This window comes from Ptychodera flava, chromosome 17 (assembly GCF_041260155.1).
Source record: "Ptychodera flava strain L36383 chromosome 17, AS_Pfla_20210202, whole genome shotgun sequence".
Taxonomy (NCBI): domain Eukaryota; kingdom Metazoa; phylum Hemichordata; class Enteropneusta; family Ptychoderidae; genus Ptychodera; species Ptychodera flava.
Genome location: NC_091944.1, coordinates 16,541,830 through 16,562,428, shown reverse-complemented (window position 1 = coordinate 16,562,428; position 20,599 = coordinate 16,541,830). Strand labels below are relative to the sequence as shown.

The 20,599-nt window shown below is 39.7% G+C and overlaps 2 protein-coding genes across 2 annotated transcripts in view; one reads left to right on the top strand and one right to left on the bottom strand.

Moving 5' to 3' along the window:
• LOC139115615 (zinc finger protein 704-like) overlaps nucleotides 1-12,957 on the bottom strand; it is a 78,042-nt gene extending 65,085 nt beyond the window's left edge. The window contains exon 1 of the mRNA XM_070677875.1: nucleotides 12,711-12,957. The gene's annotated coding sequence lies outside the window, so the exon portion shown is untranslated. The remainder of the gene's footprint in view (nucleotides 1-12,710) is intronic.
• Nucleotides 11,614-20,599, top strand: part of LOC139115621 (uncharacterized) — a 34,366-nt gene continuing 25,380 nt past the window's right edge. The window contains exons 1-2 of the mRNA XM_070677883.1: nucleotides 11,614-11,750; nucleotides 14,957-15,103. Coding sequence (XP_070533984.1) covers nucleotides 11,633-11,750; nucleotides 14,957-15,103 — 265 coding nt within the window. The 5' untranslated portion in view covers nucleotides 11,614-11,632. The remainder of the gene's footprint in view (nucleotides 11,751-14,956; nucleotides 15,104-20,599) is intronic.

Genomic DNA, 20,599 nt, shown 5'->3' with positions numbered 1-20,599 from the left:
ACACATGCCATGTTCCGATATTGTCTCTAACTGACCATCAGCGGACGCCAAGACGCGCTGAGTGCAAATATTTACATAAATACCATATCCTTGCTCACATGGCAAAGGAAAACAACAAAAAACAACCAATCAAGCACAAGACGCGGCAAGAAATCGTCGCCGATAATTTTCCGCTCGCCTTGAAGTTGACAGGCTCGTTACAGGCTCGTTTGGCTGTAAGTTAGACGACAAGTAGGTATCACTATCAGGTATAATTTGACGGTAATCACTTTGCACAATAATAGTTCGGTAAAGTCACTATCTGATCTGAATAACAGCACTGGGCATTTGAAAATGAGGCACTTAATATTAAAGTTCGAATACTTTCGCAGCCTTTATCTCTTCGATATGTTTGGAGCGAGCGAACGAGAGAGAGAGAGAGAGAGAGAGAGAGAGAGAGAGAGAGAGAGAGAGAGAGAGAGAGAGAGAACTGTATTAAATCTCAAAACCGACAGAATAAGCACCAACAGAGTTGCAGAAAATATCACGTGGACAAAAAGTCAGAAGTGAGAAAATGCCAACGAGAAATGACAATAAACCGCCATATCCCACCAAAATTATCTGTTATTTGCGAATTTATTTTTGAAAATAATGCACTTTTTTGTGTTTAGTATCTAACGCAGTTGACATCCGACGTTTCAGATCTCTTAATAGGCTGTCTTACAATGATCTTCTAAGTATATGTGCTATAGACAGCATCATACCCTGCAGGTGCCGCCAACTAAGCTGTTCGTGCAAAAAGGTGTTCGTGCGAAGTTTTTCAGCGGGCGGGCAAATTTCAAAACTAATCAGCGGGCGGGGAGAACAAATCTATATTTACTGTGGGCGGGGAAGAAATTTCACTATTTTCAGTGGGCGGGGAGAAAATTTTTGACAGTGGGCACCGGAAGATACGTAGAGGGAGGGGAAAGCGGCGTGGTTGATAGAACTTGAGGGGAGATTTAGCGCCTTACTTAGAGGGGAGCAATGTTCCAAGCTATACTGCCAGCTGCTCCCAAGGTTTGCGTTGATCTGGGTTGCCTAGTAGGCATCTAGTTGCCAATGGGAAATTTTAGTAGTGGGGAGAGGGCAGAGGGGAGCGTGAAAAGTTGTGGGGAGTGGGGAGCGGGCAGACTATAGATACTGGAGGGCAACGGGCATCAAACTTCAGTGGGAGGGCATATTTTCCGTGTATGCCAGTGGGAGGGCAGTTACGAACAGCTCTACTTTCCCCTCCAAATTTTGGGTCAAGGTCAAAAATACGAAAAATCGGTATATCAGCCTTCAAAACATGTTTTGTGATGATATTGCGAAATTCATGAAATTTACCAGTTGGCGGCACCTGACCCTGTGATCATAGTGCAGACAGGACGCCCCCTATGAGTTAATTTGTGTCAGCTGGAGGTAGCATCGATACGAGTTGCAAGTTTTGAGTTTTCACCTCCAACGCCTAGGAATAAACGTAGCAGCTGTGGTATTTAACCCTTTACTTTAAAATTGCACACACGACTATCTGGCTACTCACGTATAGAATTTACGCCACGCTACACCGCAGAAATTTCGGTGGTTGAGACCGGGGGTTGAGACCGGGTCATTGAACTGATATAAGCCGCTCTTCAACCGAAACTACTGCAGCTTCTCGACTGCGCGTTCGATATATTGTCGGTGTTTGAATATGTTTTTCATCGGTATATATCAATGCGTCTGTATCTCAATTGGGAACCGGATACAGACTGAAATGGAAAGTGCGCAAAATGCATGTGTCATATTGGCGCGTCATTGCACCGGAATTTTTGTAATTGGAAAACATTCAACTGCTTCGCTATCATTACGAACAGCATAGTCGCTTGTGATTAGGTATACACCGGACAATATTTATTCTACTTGGAAAAAAGGGTCTGCCTGGCGTAGACCTAATCGAAGGCGACTGGGACGAAAAGCAATCGAAGAATCCGCGTCGAACGATATGTCATCAATTGCGTATTCACTCATCGCTGTCGCATACACACGTCCATATAAAACACACACATAAGCTTAGATAGACAGACAGACAGACAGATAGCCAGCTAGCTAGCTTGCCAGTTAGATCACAGCCCGGGGATCACTGTCACCTGTGGTCTATGCGTCCCACATACGTGTTACATATGTCTGAGAAGAAGACGACATATGTGTATATATATATATATATATATATATATATATATATATATATATATATATATATATATATATATATATATATATATATATATATATATATATATATATATATACGTCTATGGGGCGCATAGGCGCAGAGCGGAATATACCACGTGTAACTGTGGTTAGATAGATAGATAGATAGATAGATAGATAGATAGATAGACAGACAGACAGACAGACAGACATACATACATACATACATACATACATACATACATACATACATACATACATACATACATACATACATACATACATACATACATACATACATATTGACTTTATCAAGGAATTTCTATCAAACTCTTGCTTTAATATGCCATCACAACAAATATGCATTCTTATAAGTCTTGCTTATACATATGGTATAAACAGGCATGCAATACACACAAACTGATATGATGAAAGACTTTTGAAGCACAAATTCTACACAAAAAACCTTCAAAGACTACGCATCTAATAGTAAAGAGCTTCCATTTCAAGTCTTTCAATTTTTCATGTTTCAAAGAACAAAGAAAATTTTGGTGAAATGGCACTATTGAGCTAGACATAACTGTAATTATTGCCGATGGCAGGTTGGTTCTGAATATTAGTGATGACTTTCTCATTTCATATTGACGCACCGGTCTAAAAATTCAATATTAGCAGTCTTACACAATTACATCTCCTAACTATTATTGCCGTTGCGTTCACTCCCCCCTGGCCTTGACAGTGACGGTGGAAAGTGATTTGCATATCGGTTCGTTGAACTCACCAATGCGCGCGCAGCAAGGAATAGAAGCTCAAGTTACAGTAACGCCCTTACCAATGTGTTCGGCCCGTCGAGCAGCGGTTTTGCATAAATTGAAAGTGAGCTAATAGTGAAAAATAGCAATCTCTGTTGCCATGGAGAGAATTACGCGTATTACTATCATAAAGAGCTAATTGGACAGTTGTAGAGGGACTGTGGTTTAATCGAAGAAAACTAATAGCAGTTACTAGTATGTTGAACCAAAACTTATTGCTGACAGCTATAAGCTTACATCAATAGGAAAATGTTTTCCTATGATGGTCTTAAATTAAACTTTTTGTTTTGTCGAAGATATAATTTGAAAACATTGAAAGGAATAAGTACAAACCCTTTTTTTTCTGATGCCACCTAATATGCTATTGTCTCATGTTACTTGAGTCCCAGATCTCCGAGTCTTGAAATCTGAAATTTAACTATATCGTGCACAATGGACAGTCTCGTCGCCAGCGACGCAAGTTGTTCACATCGTAATATGACTTGCCACCATTGGTGCCATACAACAACTGGCAGCAGTTTCGTGAAACTTACTCCACTCTATAGGCCAGTCACATGTCCCAAGACTTGTATCGAATTTACAAATCCTGTAAAATTAGTTGCATTCCGTACAGTAATTCAAATGTTTGTCAAATCGCTTTGGTTTTTTTTGAATGATAACCAAACGGTCGTTACCAGGACATATTTCGTCGATTAAACGCTAAAAAGGTTTTACGGAATTCACGCAGTTCATTCCCATCGGTCTCAAGAAGTGCTGTACGCAGCATCGCCACTGCTAGGGATAAACTATTTGGTAGTGGAGGGGGCAAGCATAGACTTCTATGGGGCAAGGCGTCTGACAAAATACAACAGGGTGGGGCATCAGATCTTGTACAAACGTGTATTGGCACAGACAACACATCGTGTTGAATGGAGTCCAAATGATACCGCATAGGGACGTCTATTCTTTCAAAGGTGTCCAGAACCGATTGGTAGTTCTCCAGCGTGCGGCACGGGGGAGCACACAATGGAACAAAAATAGAAAAGGCATAAAAACTGAGCTGAATGGAAGTGGAGTCTGGACAATACAATGTCCTTGCATCGTTTTTACAAGTGTGTAACTATTGTGGAGCGAATATGGACCTTTTGACCGGCAAGAGAATGGCTGTGGCAGTGAAATACAATGCCCGGTGGATCGCGCTTTTGATTGTACAAGCCTATGCATCTATAGATTATACATAGCGGATGCATCACTTACGTTCTGGGGCGAGGGCGCAGTAGGGCCCGTAACATGACAGGCTCGGCCCGGGGGTCGGACTCCTTTACTTGTTGTATCTGTGCCATTCAACACAGGCCCTCCTCTTGTGTGAAGGGAACTTTGAATTATAAAACGAACAAAATTGCCGGAATCTGTAAGCCACGGTAAGTCGATATTTAAAACGCGCCCGTGGCAAATGAAACTAGGCCTAAATGCACACAGAGGAGGGACTGTGCTGAATGAAACGTTTCATATAAAATCGCTAACCTTTCCCTGAAACGAAAGTTTTGAAGTTCGATAATCCCACGACGATATTATGATTTGAACTTCCACTAAATACGCTAAATTGCTGAAATTGATTATTGAAAGTTTAAACTGCTGACAGATTTGTTTTAAGTGCAAATATTTGAAAACAAAATCTGCGCGACAATTGTGAATTATGCAGTTTTCATTGTGTAAAACTTCACGTACAGTCCGTGCAATTCTGCGCATCACAGTCAAAAGAGATCCACACCCCCCTCCCGCTAAACGCCATGACTTCTGTTTGTCATGCGCACATTTTAATCAAAAATTGCCGCGGACATCGCGACAGGTGCTTGAGACGCTATGAACCATGGGAAAGCGAGAAAAATACACAGCAAAGCAGCGAAGCCGGCCACGCATTCGTCCTACATCGATGTATAAGCTTATCTCTTAATCTGTCATGTCCGTTGTCAGGGGCCGTCTGATGAGAATTACGGCGATAATAAAATCTATTGTCCGTCGCGATAAGGTCATCAGATTCCTTGAATGCGTGTGCCAAACTCGTCAACTAAACCACAGGTGCTCAAATCAACCAGTGATCGCGAAGCCCCCTGTAAACGTACTTTTTATGCACGTTTACAGGGGGCTTCGCGATCACTGGTTGATTTGAGCACCTGTGAACTAAACCACCCACGAGTCACCAGTGAGACCATCTTTCCAGGGTAGCTCTGCGTGGCAGGGCTATGCGTTACCGGCAGTTGGCCTTCCACCACATAGCCGGCAACACCTAAGCCCAGCCACGCAGAGCTAGTTTCCAGGGTATCTATCCCGGGTATCTATCACGAAAACTGAAGCGGTTTGGGTGCAACATATACATACATTCATGTATGTATGTTACATGTATGTATGTATTTATGTATGTTATGACATACATACATACATACATACATAAATACATACATACATATACTTGCATACGTCTTTTATATTCTCCGATAATTGCATTATCTGTGAAGTTCATGGCCGTTGTGGTATCACTGGCGATGTGTGCGTGTACAACGTCAGGTACCGGAAGAAAGGGCGTGCCTTTTGACACATTCAGTGTCGATTTAATCATCAATGCGATTGTATTCAAATTAACGATTAAAGTGACGTAAAAAACAGTGAAGGACACACGATACCGTCTTTATCTAATTCGATTTACCAGATATATTTTATTTCTGAATGTCACATTTACCGGACAGAACAAAGCTTGATAAGACGTTGTCCGGGGGTACCGTAGAATGAAGGGGTCAAATATTGTGCCATGATTACTGTCCAAACTATATGTATTTGTGTCGGACTCATGCGCACGGTCTGCGACTTTGTTTGCACAAAATGCTACGTGCGTGTCCTTTGGTTGACCTCAGTCAATATGGAATACTGTGAACTGTTATGTTATTGGTTCCACTCACACAGGCGCTCTCTTTTCAACCGGACACAATGACAAGCCGGCTCATACCTGCACTTTTTGAAAGCCTGTGCGTCCTGACTTGCAGCAGCTTTGCAATGCAGACAAAACTGGTACGCAGGTTCCTGCAATCCCTGGCTCTGTGGCAAATCTGTTTTACGTTGAATCGCGCTCTCAAACTTGCCAAAAGCAAAGTTGAGGCATCACTACAAAATATATGCAGGCAGACCTATACAGGATACACGGTATTTGACGCATGCACCCAGAGCTCTGAAGGTTATCACGAAATGTAGCCCTATTGAGCTTTGAACTGTTGGGTTGGTGCAAATCACTTTCAAATCAAGGGTTCCTGTTAAGGGACTGGTCAGTTCCATCAGACTGGGGGGGGGTTGATGGACCGGGGTCACCCTGTTTTTTTACTTTGGTGATGGGGGGGGGGGGTGTCACCATGTTTTTGAAATGTTCAATAGGGGGTCAGTGTGTTTTCAAATAAAAAAGGTGATTTTTTCATGAGTAAAATGATAGTTAACAATAGGCAGTTTTTTGCCATTATTAACTGTGCTTCTACGGTTTCAGATGTAAAAGGAAAGGTCCCCTCAGATACTGCACATGGGGTTCCCTACAACTTATAAAAATAGCTCTCTGGGGCTTCTCAGGAGATGTTTTTGGAACAAAGCAAACAAGTCAATTTTCTTTACTCCTGTCCATAGTTTTGGTAAAGGCGTGATTTTACTTTGTTGATACTATTGGTAGTAATAGTTTCTTTTGAAAAGTTTCTGAACCTGTCATTGAAAAGGCAACAGGTAAAAACCAAACCTCATATTCAATACATTGGAAGTTAGTACAAACACAACAATTAAAGGACGGTTTCAGAGAACTGAAATAATACAATATTGTCACTGAAATGAACCTTTATACCTAAATTATGATGAAAACACACAGTTAAATTTAGTGTAGTACCTTAGGTACCTTAGGTAGCTTCAAAATGAGCACAAAAACAAGTACATGTATTATAAAAATTCCAGAAGTCCGAACATGTCCCCGACACACATTCCACGTTAACTTTGAAGTTCCTCGACATGGAGTATTTATTGAAATTAATATTCTTCATATTTGCTCGTTCATAACAGGTATAACACCGAATTAGAGATGATGAGTGGCCAATAGATTGAGACCTGTATACGTGGTAGTTTTGTTTATAAGTTATGTACATGTTTTCGAACTGCCGGGAGTAAAACACAAACTTTCCTTTGTGACATTAAAGAATGCAATATTTGTACACTCGGTGATATCATTTAACAAAGATTTTTGAATAGTGAGTGAGAGTGATCAAGATTTTGTCCGTGACTTCCATGGTCGATTTCACTCAGTACTTATCATAAACAGGGTAATATCACAGACCCGGATTTGAAAGTCACGGATTCTTATCTTTTGAGCAACGAAGCAGCAGATTTTTCGACCATCGTGAAACCAGTAAGCTTAGTTGAGAATTTTCCACTGCTGAATTCACTGTACATCGCAACTCAAAACATTCACGTGACCTCGCCATGCATGAAAAGAAAACATATGAAATGAAGTACTAGTACATCAAAACCAATGCTATGAACGTGAACAGAGAGAGAGAGAGACAAAGACAGAGAGACAGAGAGACAGAGAGAGAGTTCTCTAAACCAATTCCCCCTTTCTTGTGCCCATTGATTCATCATCTACATGTTTTGGTCGTGTTTATTGTCGCTGTTTTCTCAGAGAAGTATATTTTAACTTTGTGTCATTAATTATATATAAATTGTTATGATATTTTTCAGTCACGTCGATGACCTCATTTTCTGTCAAAAGAAGCCTACAATGCTTAAAGTTTCAGTTTCCATAAAACATCGTCGCATCATAGACTGGCATATATCAAAGATGAGTTTTCACAAGTCGTATTTCATCAAACAAAGCAACTTGAGATAAGGTTGTCCTTGTAATCGCTTTTTGATTAGGCCCCTTATCGTGGGTTACGAACAGGTGAACGCCTAGTGACGTCACCACGTGGAAAAACAACCTGTTGTACGATCAATATTCAAGTCTAGTCACATGCTGAGTGTTTTTGTTTTTGTGCTGTGAATGGACCCGGATGCTGCGTTTATGTGGGTTATTTGAATACAATATCGCGTCTGCATATCCGCAAATCTCTGTGTCCCTGGGAGTACTTTTAGGCCTACAAATCGAACTGCAAGCATTAGAAGTTACGCACTGCACGAGACTTTATCGTAACTTCGATACACCACGTCACTTTCGACGTTCTTCACTGATTAATATTTATACTTTGCAAGCCCCCCCCGGGGAGGGGGAAGGAGGAGACAATGCTGATGGAAAACGTGGCGACAACAGTGGTACAGTGATATTGAGGGCTCCCCTGGCCCAGCCTGCTCCGTCGAATAGCATTAGAAATTAATATTCTCTTGTCGTTTTATGTCATTCAGGTATAGTACGTACGCACCTCGGAAGCGAAAGACGTTAAACACTTACTTAAACTTTCCTCAAGGAATCTTTCGACAATTCTCTTTGATATCCAATAATAATAATTAAAGAATAAATTTCTATACTAGAGACATAAATTACCCAAGATTTACCGATATTTGAAATTCAAACTGGCAGCTATAAACGTTTCGATTTTCCAAAAAACTGAAACGGTGAAAATTTGTTCTTACACCAAGAGCTTTAAAATGAACCTCAACAAGGGGTATGTCAGGAAAGAATTGGACAAGTTTTAGAGTTTCATGTTTGTCCCCAAGGCACCAATCCACCAATCAAGTGTTTGTCACGTACCAGTGATTTTTGTTTATACTGTTTATACCGAATAGGTTCCATGGAATTGTGTGATAGCAGGGCTGGAATCACCATGGAGATGAAACACTGTCCCACTCCATAGCACCGCTGACAGAGTTGAGGCAAATTTTCCACTTTCGCTCAGTTTTGAAGGCCTCTGACGCCCAGTTCTGACGTCACGCGCCATACAGATTATACGCTGATGAACAACGCATAATGTCACCAAGCAACAGGCCTAATCACTAATACTTTCCCTCCTGTGTTCGTGATCTTGTGATAATGTGTGGACAGATAGACATGATAGTAAAACAGATACATGGACAACTTGATAAAGACAGACATCTACTATAAATGGAGAGAGAGAGAGAGAGAGAGAGAGAGAGAGAGAGGAGAGAGAGAGAGAGAGAGAGAGAGAGAGAGAGAGAGAGAGGTGGCTGGACGAATAGACGGACATAGACAGATAGACACACAGCCAGATACATGGATAGATATATACATAGATAAGATGTTTTGGTGAATATTCACAAAAAGGACAGAGATCTTCAATGAGAATCTCGTCCATTATATTTATCGAGTTATCCATTAATGACAAAGTGACGAGATTGACGCTTTGATAAAAATATTACCCACATGATAGTGTGGATAATATGACTTTCTGTGTTTAGACTTTTATATGTTACCAGTGGCGTCATTTGCAATGGAGATCAATGATTTGTTTGTCAATTTGGAGTGAACAGCACTTGTTTACCAGCTATTTGTTCAGTCTTTTCACAATATCATACTTGCGTATCTAGACACAAATCGTCTTTTAAACATCGGCAAATCGATAACCAGACACACTTGTTATGGCAAAGCCTGCCCCTGGACACAATTATTTGATTTTAGCTTAGAAAGTACAGCTCTGCCCAACAGGTGAATGCATAAACACTTCAGGTAACCTTGTGTAGTTTATCGTGGAAGTGCGGGTAATACCTCTCACCAGTAAATCATTAGCGTACAGTTTCCCAATTGACGTCATTCGTAAATGCACGAACGTCCAGGCACGCCTGAAGAGAATCCTTGCCCACTCGGTTGCTTTTTCATACCGGAAATCAAATGAAAGCGGTCGGAATCACTTCCACGCGTTCTCGATAGCCGGTCTATTTACTTGTTCTCCTAATTAGGGGAATGTACCGGCATTTTTCACGTGAAGCTTCATTCGCTGCGCTCTGCTTTGTCTGGTTTTTCTGTCGTCCAAAAACGTGACCATCGCGTTAGCATCCAACCGCCCTCGGATGTTCGAAAATCGTTTGTACCTGTTTCAATCTAACACACCGAACTCTTTTTGATCTTATCTATCGCTGCACAGTGGATTTATCGGAAACTGTGTGCCCGTTCACGCCCAAACTGTGATCGAGAAACATACTTGTAGTAATTTCAATTAATTTAAAATAAAGTAGCAGTCAAATAAAAGTTGATGAGCTTCACAACCTGTGTGGTCCTTGATACGACTGATAGTATCGAAATCGTCTGCACTATCTGCCAATCTGACTTCTCTTGCCATTTGAAGCATCATTTCATGGTATTATAAACCGTTCTTGATTCAAATAGTTGCATGTATCATGTACTGTCACCCTACAACGAATATTACCAGACGGAAAAGTTTCCTTAAAAAAGTCGAAAATCTTTTATTTCATCGTACCTTTGCCCGTGTTCTGAATATCACCACATCGAGCACCATGTTGAGACACGCTTCTCGGCGGATACCATGATGAACATACACGCACTGTCCGCGTACACGCGACTTGAGTTGTCTTTGATGTGTATTTTTCTGAGTAATACAATCTTCTGAAAATCATAAAAAAATTGATTGAACAAAATATTAGTCCAAAGCCTTGTCTGGATTTAATATCTATAAATGCAGCTAAAAAGATCGCTGAATTAAATACAGGTTTCATCTATTTTTTAGAATTGTTTGAGGTTTCCGTATGAGAAAAGAATACACAAAAAGCAGCCGACCAGTTGAATCGTGTGTGGCGTTGGAGTGTGGCCTAACACTGCGCATGAATGGACGTCTCCTCGAAAGTGATGGACAACCTCTTGACAATGATTGAATGATCCGACAATGAAGCTTTCCCTGCGTAAGGTGATGAAACAAAATCTGTACAAGGTCTCATGAAACCCTCCCAAATGAAAGGAACACCACGATGCGCTACCCTGCACGACTGGGATAGCAGGTTAATGCTTCTAATAGTTTTTTTATGATAACTACGACGATGGTGATGGTACTGACGTCATGGTGATGATGATGATGATGATGATGATGATGATGATGATAATGATGATGACGGTTATCATCATCATCCATCATCATCATCATCATCATCATCATCATCACCATCATCATCACCATCATAACCATCATCATCATCATCATCATCATCATCATCATCATCATTTCTATATTGATCGAATCCAGTTGTTGGTCTTCGTCTGTTGGGTGTCAGTATAAGTAGATAAATAAATAATAAATAAATAAATCATCATCATCATCATCATCATCATCCATCATCCATCATCATCATCATCATCATCATCATCATCATCATCATCGTCATCATCATCATTAACATCAACAGATCGCGCTATCTTTTGTTTCCGGCATTTGACGCTTAAAACTAGAGCTCGAGATTGGGTAGAAATGAAGAAATATGATCTCAAATTTTAATTCCAGGACAGAAAACCTCGATGAAAATGAGGGTACAAAGTTTTTGCTATGTGATGTCAGCGATAGCACGCTCAGTTCGCACAGTGCAATGTGTATGTCGATGCATGTCGAGGGATAGGTGTGATGGATGGTTGGGGTTTTGCGCCCTCTATGTTACTATTACTTGGCGGCGAAGACAAAATGGCTGCATTCAGCAGGGGATCCGTAACGTCTGCTACTAGCGCTCTTAAGCTTCTTACTATTGCAGTGCTGATATGCTCAGAAGAGACTGTGTTAGCAACTGACGATGAGTGGGATGGTAATATCTTTATTTTTCTGATAAGGAGGAGGTTTATCCGACGTGAAAATTAAAATATACGTCCCCTTGTTATTGGTCATGGAATCATAGCGTGGTTCTGGGCTGGGTACTTCTTCAATACACGTTAACTTCCGGGGTTTCTTATCGCTTTATCAATTTCATATAGAGAGGCTAACTTCATAATATTGTCTGTAGGTGACGGTTCTCCCCACGTTTCTTACCTTGTAAGGGAAAGGCCAAGGAAAACTTCTATGTCAGTAGAGGAACACGTTGAAGGTTTATAGTTTTCAGAAAGTTTGTTACATCTTGCATTTTTGGATGACGATCAGGGATTGAGGGGCACGATTGCTATTAGTCGTCCATACGGTACACTTTAAATTAAAGTAACCGTGCACCGTATAAAGGCTTTCTTGACGTGAAAAAGAGACACATTTTGGGAGGCGTAAGAATGTTTATTGTAGAGTTTCTGACCCACAATCAACTAAAAGACAGCTGGTATTACTTTCTCTGATCATTTTTGCATGCTTTACTGAACCAGACATGTATTGACTCGAGAACCCAATCCCTATGGCCATATAAATCACAAGGCAACTAGGAACTGACATATTAATGTTACAGTTTTTTTTTGTAATGAATGTTCCATGATCTAGAACCTTATGAAAAAGTGCATTATATGCTTCAGATGCAATGGTGAGCCCAAATTCTGAAGCTGGTGCAGGTTGCAAGTTTTCTATACAGAACCTTGCAAGTTGCAGGGTTGTAACAATGTGGAGGTGTGCATAATATATATGGCTCAGGCCTGTACATATAGCGCTAATGTACTCTCACAAACTCCAGTGGTAGTTATATCTAAGCCACGGGAGAGTGGACTCCAATGTACTTGTGCATTATTAACAGGCAACGTACTATCACCTTACAAAATTGAAAATTATAGGTATGGAGGGAGTATAGTGTTATTACCTGAGTGAAGTGTTTTCTTGCTGGGCTGTTCAAGGAGAGCAGACAATCAGTATATAGCTGGAAAACATGATATGTTGGACGCAATCTCCAAATTGAACTAATTTTGAGCGGTGTACGATTCGTCTAGGGACCTATCTTGCCAAAGGTGCTGTGCACTTGAAAAAGTGACTAATTTTGCAGTGGAAAATACTTTCAGTCAAAGCCCATAGCCAGGCAATATGTCAAGGTTTCTTGGGCAGACAGACACATTCATCTTGCCTTTATGCCAAATTTTGTCACCGTGCCTGGTCATTAGTGTTTCACCGTTTTGTAAGGGTGTGTACTTGGTTCTCCAGGGTTACTTATTCATTGGTGCCGCGCCCCTAAGGCTCAAACACTTCATGCTTTGCCAGTTTGGCAGAAGGTATACAGACAGACTCATATTCCTTCTGAATGGAGAGTCAGGGTTTCTTTCGGCTGACTGAGTTGAATGTCCTAAATCAATTCTGTGTGTGTACAGAGACTTATTGTAGTTCATGGTGCACTTTGATGAGAGTTTGCTGGTATTGATGTCTGAAGGCCAGGCCACAAATACTGAAATAAGTTCAAACACAAAGCAAGTGCTTAGATCTACCCCGAACTTTAAGACGTCGACTTTGATGAAAACAGTAAAAATAGTTGCACTGAATCATGGGATAGAATCAAAACCAAAGCAGTGGAAATGACACACACACATAAAGTTCCTTTTCATTTCTGCATCTGGGAATATTTTTTTGAAGCACTTTTTACGAGAAGCATGCACATCTTGTATATTAGCTGGTATCCCAGTGTCAATGTGCAATAGGCACAGTTGAAAGTCAGATTACGCACCAAGGGTTATCGCATTTGCTGACCACATCTCATATGGTCATTTTGAGAATTAAAGGATATCTTGACTTTTAATAGACGCACAAAGATTGTAGAGCGTCACAAAGTGCAATACTGTATGATGATTTCTCTGTACAGTTGCTGTTATTTGCTCTCATACATTACTCAACTGAACTTTGATTCTGCCCAGTGCGCTTTATGTTGAGAAGTACTGGTGATAAATTGACTTTATGTGAAAACTTGTTCATAATTAATGCCAAAAGTATCAAAATTAATGACTTCAACATAATGCCTTTTCCAATATGGCTGATATTCCTTCTGAAGTTTCAGTTCCATCATAAATATAAAAAATAAGTTTTTATCTGAATTTTTTTGTCAAACTTTATAGAAATTACCCTTACAGGAATGGTAAAACCAGTAGTTTGTTGCTTAGTGATATTTCTCCTGACGCTATAAAGATCACATGAGGTTGAAGGTTTCAAGCAAGAGGTGTCAGTTCCATCATTAATAGAAAAAATAAGTTTTTATCTGAATTTTTTTGTCAGACTTTATAGAAATTACCCTTACAGGAATGGTAAAACCAGTAGTTTGTTGCTTAGTGATATTTCTCCTGACGCTATAAAGATCACATGAGGTTGAAGGTTTCAAGCAAGAGGTGTCAGTTCCATCATTAATAGAAAAAATAAGTTTTTATCTGAATTTTTTTGTCAGACTTTATAGAAATTACCCTTACAGGAATGGCAAAACCTGTAGTTTGTCACTTAGTGATATTTCTCCTGACGCTACAAAGATCACATGTCCAGGGATTTGACCACAAATCCAGCAGTAAATCAACAAATCGGACAAACTTTCCATTTGTAGCAACAGTGTTGCATGCATGTATTGAGTGACAAGACTACAATTATTGCAATCAATGCTACTGAGAACGCTGGAATCTGAACTGTTTCCTATCTCTGAATTTTATGTATGCAATGTAACAACTTATCACAAGAAACCATACATTTGGCATCTTTTGTTCTTGTTGTAACCCAAGGCTGGCAATTCTTGAAGGACGTCTCTCCAGCCTGCAATCATAAGCTGATGTTTGTCACTGTGTGCATTTGAGTTTTTCTGATAGTGTGCTGAAAATAGGGAAGTAAAGCCCGGTTTGTTTATGTTTGAGTTAGGTTTGTAAGTGTTTGTGAATACCATGTTGACAGGGGTCAGAACAGGTTACTGGCCTCTCCCACAGTGACCTTCGGCGCAAACTCACAAAATGCTGTAGAGATGTCAAAACACACACAAAAAGGAAAGATTTGTTGATCTTTTTAAATCCCAATTCTCTTAAAAATAGACTGTGTATGTTTTCAAATTGTTATGGCAATTCAAACTTAGTTTTGCTTCCTTCTATTCCTGTTCAGAGTACCTCCTGTGCAGACAGTGTGGCCATGAAGTAACCAAGGCAACAGACCTTAAAAGAGTGGCCAGTGCACAGGCGTTGAGACAACGAAACGATACAATCCTAGGAATGCCAGAGATTCTTATTCAGCTTTTTGAAAATCCAGCAGGTATGTCTTGGATGGTGTAATCTTCACTCTGTTCACTGATATTATTGGTGTCATTGCTGAATCTGAATCAGTTGCCAATTCCTAGATTTTGAGAAAACGTCAAATTAATTCTTGTGTGATTTTTCATATTTGCAGACTGAGAGAGTATTACTTTTGTGATTACATGCCAGATTTTGACACTGAACCTTGTAGGTGGTTTTTTTAAGGTTTCTTTCATTTATTTAGTGATGATAAAATAAATACTGTGAAATGAATGTTATTGGCTTCTACTCCCATTGCATCATGGGAAGGAGCGTGATGAGAGGGGAGATACCATTCATCATTTTAGCTCAGATTACCATAATCAAATGAGAAACACGGACATTGGCAGACACTGCTGTTTCTTAAAAGAAGAGTCATTGTCAAGTTTTAGATGTGCCTCACTATCAGCTAATAAAATATAACTAAATTTAGTCTGAAATGAGTCAAGTGTCATGGACGTTGTATCATTAGAATTTTTCAAAATGTCAGTGTTTATATATTAGACAGCTGTTTCATATCAGAAAGTAAATTTAGTGGACTTGAACAGCTGTGATGGGTTTCGTACATTGTACAGAACCTCCCTGTGTAAAAAAACTGACATTTTGTGTGTTTCAGCTATGGTTTGAACTTATCGTTACTAGAGCTCAATGTCAGTGTATTGTTTTGAGTACTTCTGACAGCATATGTTAAGTCATGATTAATACACTGCATAGAGCATTGCTTAATATGGATGATCGATTTACGCATCAGATATATCAATCTCATTTCAGAATAGATTAGAGCTCAGATTCATCCCCGTGTCTGTATCAAGTCATTGCCCAGTTGGCTTGTTCTTGATGCCTAATTCTACAGCTGAAGGCAACACCATGGACAGTCAAGTCCTTTGTAATGATTGATGAGAGTGGTTATCAGCAATGCCATTCTAAGCAGTGACCAATCAAAGATTAAATCTCGGTTAAAACCTTCAATCTGTGTTGACAGATCAGTCCTGTATTTTTCCTTGAGTGTGAGGCAGAGAGAACCGTTTGGTCTTGATGTGTATATATATATGAGCAAGACATGCCTTTGACAGAAAAGTGTGCCTTTTGTAGCATTTTTTTACAGTTCGGTTAAAATAACTGTTTATGAAAACAGTAGCCATGATCTGTGTTTTGAATTCAATGTTTAGTTGATTTGTGAATGATACAGATATGAGTTATTGCCATAGTGCTGGCAACACCAACGCCTGCAGCACTCACTTCAGATTTAACCTATTCATCCTAGTAACCACAGGGCCACAGCCACCATTGATAACAAACAAAGCAAAGGAATTGGGCCAATCCATGGTTGAAAAATCAGTTCCATAATAGCAGATGCAATTAACAATCAAGACAGACTACCTTCTGATGCAAGCTTCCGGAAAAATAAGTATTACGCTCCGGGACAAAGCAGATCCAGAAGATCCAAAGTCCCGGATCCATGGGCATTTTGCTCCGACTGCATGCATTGGATTTGAAGTGTGCTAATCTTGCCCCTAGAGAATGATTGAGAATACCAATATACGGTAATCATGTGATGTTTGATGAAAACAGCACAACCAGGCTGTGATGACCACTTTATTGACTGTGTTGTTTATCCTTGGCAAGTTGCAGGGCCACTGCGTTATGCTCAGCACAACTAATCTTGAGTGCATGGTCACCCTTAACCATGATATTTATGGCTGGCACAACCAGGCTATAGTGCTTGGTGGCCATTGCATTAACCATGATATTTATGCTTGGCGCAACCAGGTTGTAGTGCTTGGCCACAGCATTAACCGTGATATTTATGCTTGGCATATCTAGAATGTAAAACTAGTGCAACGCAAGGGCATTAACCATGATAATGCTTGGCACAACCAGGCCACAATGCCGGGCCATAGCATTAACAATGATATTTATGCTTGGTACAACCATGTTGTAGTGCACAGCCACAGCATTAACTATCATATATTTATGCAGGGCCACTGCATTAATCAGGATATTTACGCTCAGCACATGCACAACCATTGAAGTTTATAGTGCAGGCCTCTGCATTAGCCACTAAATTTGTGCTTGGCACATACAGCCAGGGTCAAGTGCAGAGCCACTGCATTAACCATGACATTTATGCTCAATGCAGGCCACTGCACCATTATAACCATGATATGTACCCTAGGAACAACCAGGCTATAGTGCATGCCACCCTGCATTAACCATGATACAACATGTATTTATCCCAGGTACAACCAGGCTATAGTGCAGGGCACTGCGTTAACCATGATATTTATCCTACTGTAGTTACAACCAGGCTATAGTGCAGGGCACTGCGTTAACCATGATATTTATCCTACTGTAGTTACAACCAGGCTATAGTGCAGGGCACTGCGTTAACCATGATATTTATCCTACTGTAGTTACAACCAGGCTATAGTGCAGGGCACTGCGTTAACCATGATATTTATCCTACTGTAGTTACAACCAGGCTATAGTGCAGGGCACTGCGTTAACCATGATATTTATCCTACTGTAGTTACAACCAGGCTATAGTGCAGGGCACTGCGTTAACCATGATATTTATCCTACTGTAGGTACAACCAGGGTATAGTGCAGGCCACTGCATTAACCATGATATATATCATACAGTAGGTACAACCAGACTATAGTGCAGGCCACTGCATTAACCATGATATTTATCCTACATGTAGGTACAACCAGGGTATGGTGCAGGCCACTGCATTAACCATGATATATATCACACAGTAGGTACAACCAGACTATAGTGCAGGCCACTGCATTAACCATGATATTTATCCTACTGTAGTTACAACCAGACTATAGTGCAGGGCTTTGCATTAACCATTATATTTATCCTACTGTAGTTACAACCAGGCTATAGTGCAGGGCACTGCGTTAACCATGATATTTATCCTACTGTAGTTACAACCAGGGTATAGTCCAGGCCACTGGACCAACCATGATATTTATCCTTGTCACAACCAGTCCATAGTGCAGGGCCACTGTGATACAACCAGTCCTAAATCCATTGAACAGATAAGTTAGCACATTAAATGAATGTTGGTAAAGGTGGCGTGAAATTTTGCACCCTGTATCTAAGTATCATGGAAGATATTTTAAAGTGCTTTCTACCAGGCTCCATAGACAAACCATAGAAATGATACAACTTGGGAGAACGAGGATTAAACTTTGAAAAGCCTACATTTACTTCTTACTTAGAGTGCAGGGACTTTTAAGATTGTTGTTGTGAAAATCAAAAGTTTAAGTTTTCCCTTTCCAGACAGCTCAGTAGTGATCATATTGAATTTCCAATACAGATAGTTACATTCCCTGATCAAAACATCTGCCCGGTAAATCCGGGACTTTCCATTCATGATCACGGAAGGCAGGAGGTTAAGCTTTCTTTAGCAAAATATAAGAACAGGTTTAAAAATTTTATTTGTGAGGTGCATACAACCTTAATCATGGAAAGAATGAGATACTTAAGCTTTTAATAAGTCTCTCCATAAATCTGGCCGGATTAAAGTTGTCAAATACACATACAAGTTAACCTTGGCTTTAGCAATGGCAGTCATTTTGGCACCATACTCCTTTTGATTTGGGGTTTATTTCCAAGCGAAATTTCATCTAAGACCAAAAAAGAAGAGGGTTTTGTTTGTCAGTTTTTTGTTTTTATATTGCAAGCATGAAATGAATCTGACTGTGAAATATATATGTGTGCTATGTATGGTAGAAAATATAATGTAATATTTGTATGATCATATAGGTATTATACGGTATAGTGCTGAATAGTGAACTTATTATGGTAGTCTTTCCACATGTAAATGTTACTCTTTATTGTTGTCAAGAAACCGTAGTATTTCTTTCGTTCTTGTGAGCTAAAAAGAAAAATAACATGTTGCTGAATCATTTTTGTAGCAGACCTGGGATGAGAAACAAAGCTGCAGTTTAGTTTGGCCGAAGGAAGATTTTGTGAAATAATCAGCGATTAAATGTTTCAATGACATTCTTGGAATAAGCGAGAAATGAGCATATAATGTGATGATATGATAGCAGTGGTGTCTAGATCAATTTCCTACCTGAATGGAAAAGAAAGGGCGGCGAACAAGCGCATATCCCTGCATCCTTCACATTTCCAATTAAATGAATATATCGAGGCTATTTATTTCAGAGCACTCTTGACAATTTGAGAGAAAAGTACCCCATGCCTTGGGGTAAGCAAGGAAATGTCCTTTACAATTTTTCGATATCATCTCGTAAAGATTGATGATGGAATTGTGTGAATTATTATGGTCGGTGTGCATGACATTGACAATGCAAGGTTGTTGCCTGAAAGAGAAACGGATGGTTGGTCTATCTGTTATTGATTTCAGCTTCCAGCTATTTTATAAAAATCAATTTTTTTTTAGGGATTGTGTTTTGTCATCTGTTTCAGTGAAGGGCATTTGTCTAACTGACAGTGACAGTTGAAATTAATATTTCACTATTTATTTCTCATTTTGTGGCCAGTGGTTAGCCTTCACTATCAATATCTTGCTAGTCAACGTAAATATTTATTTGTGATTGTAGTTTTAAAACAAAATCAGAACTCATAACTTTATAAACCAGTTGTATACACAGCCAAACACAATATGAAATTTTTATCTTCTCCTCCCAAAGGGTTGCACACTTTGCAACTGTAGAGTGTCAAATATAATTGAAAAGAAGGACAATTCTTGACAAACTTTACTGCCCATCACAAGTCTAAATATTAGCCCTTTCACCAGAATGGTTTGTTCCAATTCTGTTGTTTTCTGTGGGAAAATTTGGACTCCTGTATTTAGGGAAATGGGGATGAAAGGTTACTGGTTTAATATTCTTGCAATTCTAAAGTTCCACTCACTGTGTTCCTTTGTTATAACTTAATGACTTTGTGATATTTTTAAGAATGGGGAGAAAAGCAAAAACTACAAACCAAATTCTTTCACGGACAAAAGAGGGTGTATCTTTTGCTCGACTTTGACCTTTCAAAGAGCTGATGATATGTGTGAAGTTAGACATTTGAAAAGTAGGCAGTTCACTGGATCGTGATTAGAATTACAGGAGATCTGCACTTCTGACCGAATAGCAGGCAAAAGTTTGAAAAGACTCGCTCTGTTTCAAAATCAAAGCAAAAATCCGTAGAAAGCATTTTACCTTTGCTTCAGTAAGCAAAGAATCAGTGAGTATTTGGAAGGGATTAGGAAATGAATAGATAGATAATTGTCTATTTGTTACTATTATTCTTAAAAGTTTGGCCTCTCTTTACGTGCAGTCTTCCTTGTTTTTGTTTCCTTAGAAGTTTGGTGTAGATTAGTCTAGGATCTTGACGATGTATTTTGGCCTTCATCCAGTATGGACGAAGGCCAAAATACATATTCTAGATCCTGGACAGGGTGTAGATCAACTTTAATCCTCATTGTTTGGTGAAATCTGTGTAAGC